Source organism: Coloeus monedula, assembly GCF_965178545.1.
Source record: "Coloeus monedula genome assembly, chromosome: 6".
In the NCBI taxonomy this organism is placed as follows: domain Eukaryota; kingdom Metazoa; phylum Chordata; class Aves; order Passeriformes; family Corvidae; genus Coloeus; species Coloeus monedula.
In genome coordinates, this window is record NC_138786.1 from 40,950,431 (window position 1) to 40,966,407 (window position 15,977).

The window sequence follows — 15,977 nt, forward strand, 5'->3', positions numbered from 1 at the left end:
GAGCTATTTTCAGAAATACAAGTAATAATGTACAGATATCAAGATGTGGGTGTGATTGTTCTCCCCCACAAACCTACGTCAGTACATAAACTTAGATGTCAGAATAGCTCACTTTTTCATTTTTAGGTGAATGGGCTCCATGTTGCCAGGCTCAAAAAGGGACTGTTAACCTTTATAGGCCCATTGTTGGGTTTTGTCTCATTTCTGTGGTTGGTGTGCAACACTGTGAAGCTTCTAAATAGTTGGATAAAAATGTCCTTTTTTTCCTTTATTTTTCTTTTCTTTTTTCATTTTGTACAACATTTAGTATATAGAGTGTCCTTCTGATATAAATTACCTGCATATTCCTTCTCACCAATCTGTTTTGTAGAGACTTGGGAATGAAAAAAAAATGGGGCAGCGTTAGTCAGGAGTGACAGGGGGTGCCGATCTGTAGTGTATTCCTTGGTGCTCTGCAGTGGATTACCTAACAGCAGAGACAGCTGGTGTAACAGGTCATAGGATAGGCTGCCTGACTATCAGGTCATGTGGCAAAGGAAGGGGCCAAAGCATTAGATTGCAACTGGGGGACGTGTCGTCTCTGTGAAGTTTTTGTTTGCAGGCCACTGCTGGCTAAGGTGACCCTGGCGCACTTTGTGCACTTTCTTTGCTGGTGCTGTAGGTCAGGCTAAGCACCAGTGTCTGGTAGGTTTGAGTTGTGGAGCAGAAAGAAGGGGAAACTATGCTGCACGTAGGATACAGCTTAGGTTTGTGGAAAGAGAATACAGTGACTTCTGCATGAGTCATACTCAGGACTGAAGGAGGGGCAGGCTTACTAGGAACCATATGACTGCAAAGATCAGGTTGGGAAGGAATGCAGATTCTTGGGGTGCTATCAAGAAGGCAGGGAGAAGAGGCTCCCTCACGCAGGACAGTGGGAAAGGAAAAGTGAAGCTTTTTTTATAGGTTAGTAAGATATACTGCATTTAGGTCACCAAAGAAGTGTGGGACAATGATGTGAAACCTTTGAAGCAAAGCCTGCTTCTAATGCAAACACAGAAGATGGAGACTTTGTTTTACAAATAGTCACATGTAAAAGATGGTGAGTACAAGTAAATCCAGAGGAGATTCTGATTAGACAGAAGAGGAAAATATTTCACAATGAGAGCAATTGGCCATTGGAACAATCTCCACATAAAGTGGCGGATGCCCAAATGTTTTGACTTGCTTCTAAGATTCATGTGGACCATTTTGTCTAGACTATACTTTTACCAAGAAAAGTTGGACCAGATGAACTTTAAGGTCCCCTCCCAAGCTGGTATTCTGATTCTCTGCAGGTTTTCATTTATAGCACAATTTCATGCCTGTATAACTATTGTACATCTCCCTGCATAACTTTACTACTTCAAAGCATAACATATTTGAGAAAAAATTATTTATAACTACATATTGGATAATAGGTTGCTAAGAAACAGGATATCCTTTAAAAAGCAGGGCATGTCATTTGCTTAGCTTTGCTATACTGCTCTGTGATATATGATGCAGAGATAGCATATGGATTTTCTAGTTGTCTTACAAGCCTGAAAACTGCCAGGCACATTTAAGACATTGGAGCCAAGTAAGCATTCCCCACACTAAAGGATAGATTGTACTTAGATCTAGTGCATGAGAGAGCTCCAAAATAATATGTGGAAAAAATTTCTGGTCTAAGTTCCCAATGACCAGCTGTAAATTATCTAAAACATATCAGTGCGCAGAAAAAAATAGTTTATTAAAGAGACAACAAAAAAAAAAAGCTGGAAAACTCAGTAGCTATGTTAGCATTAATGCAAATCAATATAAGCATAAAATTGATAGTTCATCTATCAATTTGACAGAAAATAACATCCCATCCCTTCCAGCTGGTCCTTAGAGATCACAGGGTCTGAATGTGGCTGGGCTTGATTTATGACTATAATCAATTTGGCACTATAGGTCTGGTTGTGTTCAATAAGAACTTTCACAACCACAGATTCACAAATAGTGCAATTTACCAATCCAAAACTACAGGTCAAGCTGTGCTCAGTAAGAACCTTCACTGTCCCAGATTCACACATAGCACACATAGTTTGGTGTATTGAAACAACAGAAACACAGACTTGGAATTGCTGTTGATAAACAGCACTAGATGTGACAGAGCTCTAACAATAACAATAATATTGTGTCAGCCTGGATAATAATAATAATCCCATGCAGAAGCTCACCAAGCAGGCATCCCTGCTTGTGAAGAGAGGAGAGTAACCCACCAACTGACTCCAAGACCATTTTGGGTGTTTTGCTAAGTACATGAAAATTCTACCTGGCTTATATACAGCTCAATCTTATTCTCCTCCTCCTTCTTTACATGTAGTATAATCTTAAGTGGAGGATAAGTAATATAGTCATGTATGTGGTAGCATGTGCTTCATTAATCTTATTAGCATTCTCAGGGTTTGTGCATTAATATTTAAATATTTAAACCCTTATTCAGGCAAAAGTTACTTTTTTGGCCATGGTGTCCTTCAAAGTTCTAGTTATATGACTTTGTTTTGTTCTGTTCAGTCCTTCAGAGCCAAAACAGGACTATCCTATCTCCACAGGGCCTCCTTCTTCAGCCCACTCATCCTTTCTTGACATCAACTATGCAGAACTCAATCTGCAAAGATAGTGTACAAGGAATGTGGTACAGGCTGTAGACAGTAGGCTGTCTTAGACCTTGCCAGGCTTCTTGGCCATCACCCTACACCACCTTAAAATCAGATGAAAGAGGTACATTAAAAATGCATTCATAATCTAGAAATAATCCTAATACAACTCCTGTTGAATTTTCCCAGGCACAGTCTTCTGCAAACTCAGTACAGAAGAATCGGATAGAGGCTAGATTTGGATTTGACCAGAACTACTTCCTTTGTATCCAAAACATCAGCCTAGCTATCTGAACATGGTTAATTATTAATGCATGTGTACAATCAGGACAGCTGACTCTGCAGATTGTTAGCAGGTTAGCATAGTGTACTTCTGTTTAAGCAGATCAGAGAAGGAAAATAGGATTGAAAGTTTACTTGCAATGTTTTGTTAGGCTAAGAAAAATGTAGAATATTCTTGCTAACCACACATCAATGTGGTTTCCACAGTTTCAGTGCAGTCCGGATTTACTCTAAGATGTCAAGGATCTTGGATCAGAGAATTCTGTTGTTAGTAATTTCATTTTCAGCAAGTGTGCAGAGTACAAAGGTACTTTCAGAATGGAAGAAGTGTGGTGATCCAGAATGTGAGAGTAAGTAAAAATTTGGTTTTTTCAAAGGGAGTCTGTGGTGTATATGCAGCTATTAGGAATCATAATCTCAAATTATCAATGAAACAGACTTAAAATGAGTAGCCATAGCAAATGTTTGTTGTTAATATACTAAATTTATGAGCAATAGGCTTAAACTTTTAAAACAAAAAGAGAAAAAAAAATACTTGCTGGATTGTTGTGTAAGAATATACAGATCAAAGTTCAGTAAAAATACTTTTGAATAGCTAGTTTTTCTCAGGTGTCCCCAAGTAGAAAACAGATTTAAAGTATTTTTAACTCATTCTTTACAGGTATGAAATAAAAGAAAATATAAATAAAATAAAAATGATAGGTTATAAACTGAGAAAGAACACTCTTTATCATCTGTTTATAGTACAATCTAGCCCATTCTGCAGAACTCTGTTTTTTTCTACTGTAAGTAAACTGGTTTGCGATGGTTTTTGTAATCCTTCTTACAAAACACTCTGTTAGTATTTCCTCTTTACTTATTTTTTCTTCTTTAACGTGAAGTGTGTGCTGTAACTAATTATGTAGTTCTCAAAGAGTAAATAACTCTGCAGGAGGCAGAGCCCCTGAATCACAAGTGGGCAAATAATGTTCCATTTATTATCCACCGATTACCGTTGTGAAACCTGTCATAATCATACTTGAAGCAGTTTCTAAGCTGTTTCCATTGGTTTGGCAGACTTAAGTGTTATATTTTCAATGTGAATAGCTTCTCCTGAAGTGGAAGAGACCTTAGATTTTCTCTGCTGATGGATTTCTATTTTCTTGTGGAGCCATAACAACTCCAGTAGGTTCTGGGTGTTCAGAGATGTCTATCTTTGTGAACAGCATGAGAAATGGGCTCCAAACTGACCAGAGCATATCAGTAGTGGTTTCTGTGGGGAAAAAGAAAACTTTGGAGACAAAGAAGACTTAAATAATTCAAACTGAATTGGAAGCTTTCATTTTAACAACAGGTTTAAGGTTTATATTGCTTAAATTTAAATTTATTTTAGTCATAAGAGAAATGTAGTCAAAATACAGAACAAAATCCCTGAAATATATACTAGATTTAACTTAGAATTTCTAAAATATAAAATTATAAATATGCTTGGGAAATACTTTTTAGCTGTTTAGGTCTGACTTTAGTAATTGAATTTGCTAATCCTGCATACACACTTAAGCATTAAAACCTTGGCTAGTGGAAGCCAAGCACTGGAAAATGTCCATATAGGACAAGAGCTTTTCCCCTTGATGTCTGCAGTACATAGGAAAGAAAGCAAGATAGGGCTGCTTTTTGCATTAGTTGATTTCCACTTGATGATAGAAATGGATAAGTATCATAACAAAGTACATACATTAAAATGTTTGCTAATACATCCGTATTTGATATATATCAGATTTCTTCAGTAACTGACTTCAGACAAAATGGATGCTGTATTTGTTTACTTCTTTCCACTTATTATTCCAGAGGCAATGAGCCGAGTTCAAGCCACTACAGACTACTTAGGACCTGACTGCCGGTATCTTAACTTCAAAACAGGGGAGGAGATCATGGTATACTCCAAACTTTCAAGGAAAAATGAAAACTTGTGGACAGGAAGTGTAAGTACTTCAATCTGAAAAACTTTCCCCATAAATATTTGAGATATAATAATAGCATAACAACTGCAGTCTACTTGCTTCTAAGGGTCTTCTATCTCTTTTGGGATATTAACCAGTCATGGATCAATACAGTATTTGGGAGATGGGTTATTGTTACTACCTTTATAGAGAAAAAGAAAATCAAATCTTGGCAAAGATCACTCATAGAGAAACAAAGTCAAGATCAGAATACAAGTTTTCTGTTTCCTTCATCTTATCATTTGACTGTAATAATTTCATCTGGTTCCCTTGAAAACACTCAGGTCTATCAGGTCAGGTTCCTACCTACAGGTCTGTGGGTAAGACATCCAGTACTGGGACTTGACTTCACAATTCAGTGCTTAAGAAAAGCTCCCAGAGAAGGTATCATGCATATTTAATGACTTGGAACAAGTGTCAATGAAGTTAGAACAGTCATTTAAGAAGGAATGGATGCATTGATCCAAATGAAGTTTTACTGCTAGTAAAACTGTGTAAGTGCTTCAAAACCACAAGATATTAGTAAATTTTTGGGTTGGTTTTTTTTTCTGCAAATAAACTGTCACATTTATTGTTTAACAGTGAAATTCTGTCTTCCTTTCTTTCATCCAGGAGTATCTTTGCAGGTACCTCACTATTCCTTGCTTTCCAAGAAGCATCCCTCCATTAAAGGCTCTCTGCAATGGTTTGATGTAAAGCCAGCAGTGGTTTCTTGGCCAGAGGGACTTGATTCTTTTGGACACTATGATTAACTTATTTTCTGTAGTGTTGCCATCTTCATTGTCATTTTCTCTTGAGCTGCTGCTGGCCTCAGATCTGAATTTCATATATTACTTTCCTCGTAACTTACTATGGGTCAACAGTTATTAAGGCATGACTTTTTTCCCATTTGAGGCAATAGGAAATTTGCAGCCAATTTTAGAAGGAACTGGCTGTGACCATCAGTGCACACAGCACTATCTTCAGCTGAAGCAGTTTTAAGGCTACTGCCTTGGTTCTGCACAAACACATGTTCATAGAAATAATACAGAAAATAATAGTATGGAGTAATATACTTCCCCTTGCTTTCTCAAATGGCAAGTGCAACACTTCTGTGAAGGAAAAACAAACCAATCTTTTGACAAAACAGAATGAAGAAGATAGGGGGCAGTTCTATAAATTTATTGTTAATCCATAATTTTCCAGCACATATGCAAGTACCTAATATATATACCCCTGAAGTTTAAATGCTCTTATTCGTTTTTTATTTTTTACAGAAAGGAAAGGATTTTGGATATTTCCCAAGAGATGCTGTGAAGGTTGAGGAAGTTTTAATTGGAGAAGAAGTTGAAGTGCTTACTAAGGTAAACCAACATCACCAGATTTTCCAATGTAGTTTACAGCAATCAAAAATCTAATAGCCAGTTAGAAATTCAGCTGTCGATGAATATTTTATTTCAGATAATTCAAAATGTGTTTTTATTATTGTTCCATTTGCGTGTTTATTCTCCTCTAAAGTAATTTCTATATAATTAAAGATACAGAACCTTTAGGAATAATATAATTAAATACCATTCTTTGTGTAAAGTTATAACAGAGAGAATGACAATATATATTGCTGCGGGACACGGTGATATAGAAAATTACACACTAGAACATTTTAAAAGTTAATATTATTCTTCTAGGAAACGGATTTCCTTTGTCTTCATGAAGATAAGTACACTTTTGAAAATGAAGACAACACATTATATGATTACAACAAAGAAAGTGAATATTCATTGTCTGATGCAGAACCAAAGCTGCATGAAAATGAACTCTTAAAACATACAAGAGACTCCATACAAAGTGAAGAAAGAACTGAATCAGTTTCTGAAAATGACTCAGAGGAATCTCACACTCAAGAATCTGTAAACAGAAAGTTGGTTAGAAAAGACGATACTGAAGAGCCACAAATGCAAAACAGTCTCCCACTAGAACCTGCTCAAACTCAGTCCAGTTGGATTTCAGGATGGTTTACCACAGAAAGTGAAAATTATGAAGAGCCCTTAAAAGTCATTACTGCATCTGCAGAAGAAAATAAATACCAAGGCAGAAAAATAGAGGTAACAGCTGAAAATTATTTACAGGAGTCAAATGATAAGGAGGAACAAGAACCCCCTGCATCTGGTTGGTTTCAAGGTGGACTGACAAACTTTCTGTATTACAGTGAAGAGAAAGAAGATGTTGATTTGGTATCAGAAAAAAATGATCCACAAATCCATAAAGTTCCTGGTGTGCCTGAGCATTCTAATACTGAACAGGAAACAACAGTCACTGAGGTATTGCCAGAAGAAGAAAAGAGCGAAAGCCAAGAATCCGAATCAAACTGGTTTAATTTGGGTTTAAGTAATGTTCTTAATTTTGTCCATGCTGAGGAAGCTACAATTGCTACAGAGGACCAGAGGAGCAGACAAACAACGGATCAAGCAAATAAGTATGAGGAAGAGCAGACTTTAGACCAGAAAGAATTACATATGGACAAAGAATCAAAGGAAACAGTTAAGGCAGCGACAGATGAAGAGAATTATGCACAAATAACAGATTCAAACAGTAACAGGCCAAGTCCTGGGGAGATACCAGCAAGTGTACATACTCTTAATGACACCAAAAACACCTCAAGTAGCACAGAATCACCTTTTGATATATTAACATGTGACAAAGATAAACCAATTGACCCTTACAGTTCAGAAGAAGACTTGGTATCAGAAAGCCAAGTGCTGAAAAACACTGAAGCTGAAAAGAAAAATCAGGAGTCAGAAAGAAGACATGGCCAATCAGGTTGGTATACAAATATCTATAATCATTTTATTAATTATAATATGGACAAACATGATAATCAACAGGGACATGAATCAATTGCATCAAATTTATTCTTCTCATAACCCAACTCTGAATTGTGATCCCTCAGACATAAGAAATACAGGAAGAAAGCCTGACATATCTGAGGAACAGAGCCATTGCCTCTCTTTTAGTCATTCTGCGGACATACTGAAGCTTCAGAGTTCAACAGCCAAAGAAGGGCAAGTGCAGAGTTATGGGGAACTACCAGGAACTGCACATAATCGTCTGGGCATCAAGAAGACCTCGTGTGACAGTGAACCGAGTCTTAGTCTGGAAACACCCGAGAAAGACAAACTAGTCAAAGGTTGTGATGCAGAAAAAAATTCAGCATCTAAAAGCCATTTCAAAATGGATAGTAATGTAAAAGATGAAATTCAGAAATCAGAGAATAAAAATGTCCCACAGGGTTTTTATGAAAATAGCATCAGATATTTCAGTCAGGATATTTTTAATGATCATCAGAAATCTGGGGAGTCCCAAGAACTGACTCCAGACCAACCTTTCTCTCCTCATTCCTCATCCAATGGCCTCAGTTTAATAGGTATCAAATTTCCAAAGAAACTGGCCATTTGGAAGACATACGGAGTTTCAGAATTGTTGGGGTCTCCTCCCCTGCCGTGTAGCCCTGGGAGAGGGGCTGCATATATCAAACCAGGAGTCCCGTGGAAAGGAAATATATATGCATGTTGCAGTATCCCCACTGCAACACAGAATGGAAGGTAAAAACTGCTAGCTGAGAAGAACTAAGCTTCCATAATAAAAAAAAGCCTTGGTAAGCCTTGATAAAATACCACAGGGAAAAGAAACTGAAGGCACTTCAAATCAGAAGGTTAAACATAACATATCAGGTAATAGTAATGCAAATACCTCCAAAAAGAATGATCTTTCCTTGTCAGCTGGCAGTGCAAAGAAACAAATAGGGCAGAGGAGAAAAAAACTCCAACAAAATCTACCAAACAAGTAGAAGATTGGATAACTCTTGATGCTCTTGCTTATAGCTTGTCAGAGAGGAGCAACAAACTGAACGAATTCCTATAAATATGCATCACCAGGAAGGTGGAGGAGAACTAACAAGGGAAGATTCAAGTTCCCAGCATCAGCTTCTGGTACCAGAGAATGGACAGTCTTAATCTAGATCTCAGAAAGAAATATAAAAATCACCTGTGATACAGTAAAACAAAATACAAATCTGCATCCTCAGATTTCGGCCTATCAATTCAAACCACCATGACAGTGCAAGATACAAAAGCATAGAAAATGAATCTGAGTTTTGAAAGGCATCATCAAACACTACTTCAAAAGACTAAGTAATACCAGTCTTCAGATGAATCCAAGTTCAAAGAAGTATTTATAAAGAAAATTTCTTGAGAATAAAAGCAAGAGTCATGTGATATTAGTCTGACCAAGAGTAAACTTTTACCCTGGGAGCCCTCTAAAATAGAAGATATTTTTAAAGAGAGAAAAAAAGACAGTGTCTCCTAAAGCCATCTAACTAAAAAGCCAGACTTCTATTTTAAAAAGTTGATTAATTAAATCCTGGCAACCTGGGATTGCTCAGAAACCTGGCTGATAGAGTAGATGTTGAAAAAGAAGATACTGTTGTAACTGAAAGGATGAATAATGCTGAACAAAAAAAATGCTGCTACTAAAATTATCTAGGAGAAGAAAAAAAAAGAAAGATTCTGAAAATAAGAGTCAAAATCCAGAAATACAAATAATAGCAATTATACTCTAACAAAAAGGGTTTCAGTAGTATTTTTACCAGACCATCATGGTCCTTTGCAAATATATTTAGTAAAACTAACAATTAAGCCTGTAAAAAAAAGCCTAAGCATATATGTTTGGTCAAAAAAACCCAAAGGAAAATTGAAGTAACATTAGGACTAGTACACTTGAATACTGCACAGAAGAATGAGAGGAAATTAAAAGGAAAAGAATCCGAACAATTTAAGATACTACTAAATATAGAGAAGGTGCAGAAAAAAGAAAAACCAGGCAAATATTGTATGATAAACAGATTTACCAAACCCATTAATTGCATTTCAACAATTTTATTTCAATTAAAACAAGATATTAAGCAACCCTTAGAGCATCTCTGTGATGCCAGCAAACTGCTGCAGCAGCACGAGCCATTTGAAAAGATTCATCATGAAATCACAGCTTACTCAACTAAAGATAATGCTGTGTGGAGGCAACAGGTCATTGTATCTGCACAAAAGGGGCACAGTTTGGACACTGAGCAGGGAAAATATACAGAAAAAAGAAATGTTCTTCTAGAGCTGCCAGAGCTTTTGTCTGCTATAACAATTAAGTGTGCTGCCCAAACTGCAGCTAAAGTTACTAGAGCAATGTTTCACAAACAGAGATTTAGCAAGAACAAAATATCCTTTGTTTGCAGAAAAAAAATACAACAGATACAACACTGTCTCCTCCTGGTGATTTAAAATGAAGATGTAGTGAGCCTAACTCGTACCAGTTAATGACTGATTTATGATATTTCGAGGATCCGATAATACAAGTTAATACAATGGTAACAGTTTAAGAGCAAATTACTTGTCTTGAATTTGGACCACTGGACTATTTGTGATGTGTATCTTTGGCCAGTACTGTCTTGAAGCATATAATTAAATTAAACAATTTGTAATTTTTTTTTCCTTGTGGGTAAGCACAGTGTGGGTTTTTTTTGAAAGCAGTATTTTATTGGCTCCAGGCAATTTACTCCAAGTCACTAAAACTGGGGCAGCCAGGTGCCTTCAGTCATACTTCTGCATGAACATGCCTGTGGTTTCTTGTATTTTGCAGTGAAACTTGATATCTTGTGGGAATTTGTTAATCTTTAATCCTACATGGCATTTTAACTGTTCTCTCTCTAAAGCTTACCCCAATTGTATTTGGATATAAGAAAGAGATCTCCCTGACCAGGGAATCTGTAGACTATCAAAACCAAACATATTTTTTCCTGAACGCTGATTTTTAACTACTTTACTACAACACAAGTTTTGCTTAAAGCGCTATCCTTCAAATTCTGACATCATTATTTGTATAGTGTTTCTTAAATCATAAATCTGTAGCACATTTACTCTAATGTGATACTCTAGTGTTTGGCTTTGAGGAAAATAAAAATTAAAAAATTAAAATCTCTGTAGAGGTTAATATCTTACAGGAGTAAGTTGAATCCTCTAAAAATTACCATAATTTCCCTTCACAATTATGTGCAGGAGTAGGCAGAAGAAAGCTACTAGAAGAAACACCAGAGAAGGAACATGAAATGAATGTAGCTGTAGACAGTGGACGTGACAGTGATCAAGATTCAAAAGCAACAGCCATAACTTCAGTAAATTCTGAAATAAAAGTGGACAGTTCAGTAGCTGACTCTGAAGCTGATGTCAAAAAGTCTTTCTCTGATGCCATCCAGAACTATGTTCCAAGTAATGGTAAGTGCTTAGTTTCTTAATTTTAAGGAAAATAAATTTTCAATCTTAAAAAAAAAACCCCAAAAACAACAAAACCAGTTGGAATTATATGAAGTTGACAATAGTAATGTAAGACTTGTTTTATTCCTTATGATCAAACCAGAAGGAGGCTGGATATATCAGATACTTCTGTGCTTGAATGCACTTGAGATCAGAGAAACAATAAAATCTGCATCGTCAGCAGTGATGATTATCATCAAAACGGTAAGAATTCTTTCTGTGATATAACATTAACATCAGTGCAAATTTAAGCTAGCTACAAGTTATGTTCTGCAATGAAACTCCTAAAAAAACCCCCCAACCTCTTAAATAAACCCTCTGCAGTTCTTGCTTCCAGGGTAATCTAATGCCAAATGAGACAGCACAAGAAAATGTCAGGTCAGCTGCTCTTCATCTGCCTCTTTGCAGTACAGAATCTGATGAACTTAGGGTGTGAGGATTTGGGGTTTTGTTTTGTGGGCTTTTTTTAACAGCCAGGAAACACCTGAGTGGCATTTTAAAATTTTTGTTTGGTTTTGTTTCTTTGTGGTTTTCTGAGTGAAACTAATAGCTCCCTTTAGTTCTCAGAACAGTGCTCATTAAATTTGCTTGGACTTAAAGAACTTGGGTTATGATGAGTAAAATAACCAGAATACTTCCATTGTTTTTAAAGAGTATTTTCAAAGCTTTGATTCACAAATCTTCCCCTAGTTCATAACTGCCTTAAAAATACTTTTGTAAGCAAATGTATAAAATAGAAAATGGGCTTATTATTGCTATGAGGGTGTCTTAAACATCAAAACGTAGTGCAGAGTAAAGGTGAACCTTAAGGGGCACAACTGCACAAGAAACAGCGCTGCCAGAGCAACGCAAGAAAAGGTAGATGTTGTTGCACTGTCTCCTCCAAATAAAACAGTAGTAGCAGGTAAAGTGCCATATGGTAAACTTCACTTCGGTGCTTTGGCTGAATTTTGTTTAGATTGGGTAATTGAAGTTTACGAACCGCATAAATTTGTTGCTAATTTCCATGTACATATATAGAATATGGTTAAATGGTAGTCTAGGACAATGAAAACTGAAGGGCTTTGTCCCTCGTGACCCAGACTGGATTACAACTCACTGATAGTTCACTGCTACGGCCAAACTCGTTCTTGCACTGTTTGATACAGCTAAAAAAGCTAAAAATGGCACTTCCGCCTTCTAGCTATGCCGGTCCCTTAGGTGCTTTGCAGGCAAGCCACTCACCTTGCGTTGTGAAAGTTGTTAGCACACGTTAATTTAAAAAAAAAAAAAAAAATTAAATATTAATAAAAAAATAGTTAAATAACAAAACTGAAACCAAACAAAATTAGAGTTAATCTTAGTGAATGAGAAGAGGAAGAATCCTTTGCTGTGTGGCATTGCATCTGCCCTTACATCGGGATCGGCGGCCCGGCAGGACCATTTTTAGCACAGGCACTTGGCAGCGCTCCGGCCCGCCCAGCCCTGCGCAGCCGGGCTCGCACCGGGACCCACCTGCGGCCCGGCCCTCCCCTCCCCGCCCCGCCGGGCACCGCCGGCCCCGCCGCCCGGGCCGGGACACGCGTGGCGGGCGGCCCGCCGGGAGCCAGGCCTTGCTGGGGAGTTTTATTTCTGTGCCACCCGCTGCCGCCCGGGCGCACATGGAGGCGGCCGGCGCCGCACGGGAGGTGAGTTTCTCTGAGCGTAACTTTGGGGAGGAACAGGAGCGGGTTCCGCGGGGCCACGTCGGTGCCGGAGGACGGGGACGGGACGGTGGGCGCACGCCGAGGGGAGCTGTCGGTCCTTCCCGCCTGCGGTCCCCCTGCCCAGGGGCGGCTCTGCCGCACGGGCCGGGAGCCGCCAGGGAACCGCGCTGGGCGGGCGGCGAGAGCCGGCCCCGGCGGCTCCCACCTGTGCCGCGCGCCCCCCCGTTACCCGCGGCAGCAGTGGTTCTTCCCTCGCCCCCCGCGCGGGCAGTGGTACGGGCCGGTTGTCAGGCGGCGGGCCGGAAGGGGCGCGCGCCGCCCGCGGGAAGATGGCGGCGGGTGGGCGCGGGGGGCCCGGCGGCGGCGGCGGCACGGCCGGGCTGTGGCCGGGGCTGCGGGACAGCGCCCGGCGCTACTGCGGGCTGGCCTGGGAAGGGCTGCGCTGCGTGAGTGAGGGAGTGACGCGGGGCTCGGCGCAGCCCCCGCGAGGGCCGGGGTCTTGTGTAGCGCTGCTGTCGAGAGGCTTGGGCAGGGGAGAAATCGAAATTAAGACTTAACTGCACAGTAGCCTGTTTTTAAGCACGGGTCACATGTAGTAAATTTGAGCTGCATTGAGCATGTCGTATCTTTGAGCAAATAGACAGATCCGTTTACAAATGAGATGTGATTGTATCGAAGTGTTTAAAATGTGTTAAATCACCGGTGCGTTCAGTATGTTATTTTAGCATGAGGTTGGTTGAACAGGTATTTCTACCAAACAATCAAGAAATACTGCTATTGGTTCTTCCAGCAGTGAACTGGGTAGACTACTCAGAGGAGAATTTTCCATAGTAAGTTCTCCGTACCTAAAGGGGCCTACAAAAAGGCTGGAGAGGCACTTTTTACAAGGGCATGTAGAGATAGGATAAGGGAGAATGACTTTAAACTGGAAGAGGCTAAGTTTAGATTAGATAAGAGAATTAAATTGTTTACTATAGGGGTGAGGAGGCACTGGAACAAGTTGTCCAGAGAAGCTGTGGATGCCCCATCCCTGGAAGTGTTCAAGGGCAGGCTGGATGGCTTTGAGGAAATAGGTCCAGTGGAAAGTGTTCTTGCCAATGGCAGAGGGATTGAGACTAGATGATCTTTTAGGTCCCTTTCAACCCAAATCATTCTATGATTCTGTAATTATTGGTAGACTCGGAAAGAGAAGGTTTCAGAGCTTTATCTGTTGATCTTCATATCTTGTTGGAACTTCTTTCTTCTTTTTTTTCCTTCACTTGGTAAATCTATCATTTAAAAATCAAATGCTTCTGTTAACCATTTTTCTCAGAATTTTGGAAAAAAAATAGATATACAAGTTTATATATATCTATAAAATAGATATACATAGTTTACTTATTGGAAGTAAACTATGTCAACATGTAACGTCTGTTTCTGTTGAAAATATTAACCTCTTTTCCTTTAGCTGAAGCTTTTTACTTTACTTTTCAGGCTGTGGCTTCATTGCCTGAAGATATGAGACCTGGCCCTGATCTGTATGGTTTCCCATGGGAAATAGTGATTTGTGGTGGCATTGTTGGAGCCTTGACAATTTTCTTGTTCCTGTACAGAAGTTACCAATCAGTAAGTGTTTTGGTTTAACCCCGGACAGCAACTGAGCACCACACAGCCACTCTCTCGCTCCCTCTCTCACGTTGGAATGAGGGAGAGAATCAGAGGACTAAAAGCTAGAAAACTGGTGGGTTGAGATGAAGACAGTTTAATAGGGAAAGCAAAAGCTGTGCATGCAACAAACCAAAACAGGGAATTGATTCACGACTTCCCATGGGCAGGCAGGTGTTCAGCTGTCTCCAGGAAAGCAGGGCTCCATTACATGTCGCAATTACTTGGGAAGACAAACTCCATCACTCCAAACACCGCCCCCTCCTCCTCCTTCCCCTCACATTTATGTCCTGAGCATGATGTCACATGGTGTGGGTTATCCCTCTGGTCAGTCGAGGTCAGCTGTCCTGTGTCCCCTTCCAGCTTCTTGTGAATCCGAAGCCTCCTTGTGGGTGAGGTGGGGCAGGAAGCAGAAGAGGTCTTGACTCTGTGTGAACGCTGCTCACCAATAACTAAAACATCCAAGTGTTATCAGTGCTTTTCAGCACAAATCCAAAATAAAGCCCCGTACCAGCTACTATGAAGAAAATTAACTCTATCGCAGAAAAAACCATCACAGGAAGTGTTCAAGTTACTTGCAGATATGTAGAGTGCGTTAATAGTTTGCATTGAAGTTGTTATCCTTCCTGTTCAAGATATATAATGCTTCCAAGTTTTAAATCTATTGTGATTGAATTTAGAATTCCTCTAAAAGAGAAATTGAAAAGTCTGTTTTGTCAAGATAATAAGTGTTTGGACATGTAGTGAGTGACTGTTGTAAGAGGAAATGCAGTGAAACTCGCTGTAGTAAGGCTTCCTTTTTTGTTTTTAATTTCTACACCGGACTTTCAAAGTAAGCCCTTAAATTATTTTCACAGGAGACAGATGTCTAGGGTGTATGTATTGCTGTGTGTATTGATACCTCTGTGACTAGCCTAGCCATAGCCAGAGCAGCTTGGGTCTTTCCAGGTAATTGTAAGCAAAAGCAATCCACATGGTTTCCTGTCAAGAGAGGCATTTTAAAACTGTTTGGACAGTGACGCCTGGATTCTGTTTACTGCAACACTGAAACCCTGAAACAATTTAACTGCATGCTCTTTGTAAGCACTAATCTGATGACTTTGAGAATTACAGTGCTGAAACCTTTTAAGGCACTAATCAGATTGTATTTCTGAGATAATGCCTGTCTTCTCTTGTGAGTAAGTAAAGATCTGATTATTAAAGGTTGCCTACCGTACTTTCCCTGCTAAGGAAATGGGGTCAGTATCTGTAATTCAGTATTCTTTTCACATCCTCTCATACAGACAGTGTGATTTTGGTACTAGGTGTAATGATACTCATGTTTGAAGATTGGTTGCATAGCTGTTTAGTTTTTCAGATATGAGCAACTGCATTTTTAGGGTTTTAACATCAACTAACCTTGTCTGTAAGGGG

The 15,977-nt window shown here is 39.2% G+C and overlaps 1 protein-coding gene across 3 annotated transcripts in view; it reads left to right on the forward strand.

The window, feature by feature from the left end:
- The first annotated feature begins 5,656 nt into the window (after positions 1-5,656).
- The window catches only part of MIA2 (MIA SH3 domain ER export factor 2), a 33,622-nt gene continuing 23,301 nt past the window's right edge, over positions 5,657-15,977 (forward strand). The window contains exons 1-5 of one of the 3 annotated variants that reach the window (XM_082283757.1): positions 5,657-6,246; positions 6,568-7,699; positions 10,981-11,196; positions 11,339-11,439; positions 14,394-14,525. In XM_082283757.1, coding sequence (XP_082139883.1) covers positions 6,130-6,246; positions 6,568-7,699; positions 10,981-11,196; positions 11,339-11,439; positions 14,394-14,525 — 1,698 coding nt within the window. In that variant the 5' untranslated portion in view covers positions 5,657-6,129. Of the gene's footprint in view, positions 6,247-6,567; positions 7,700-10,980; positions 11,197-11,338; positions 11,440-12,737; positions 12,903-13,257; positions 13,367-14,393; positions 14,526-15,977 lie in introns of those variants that run through there. The other 2 variants (XM_082283758.1, XM_082283759.1) reach the window with 2 other exon arrangements.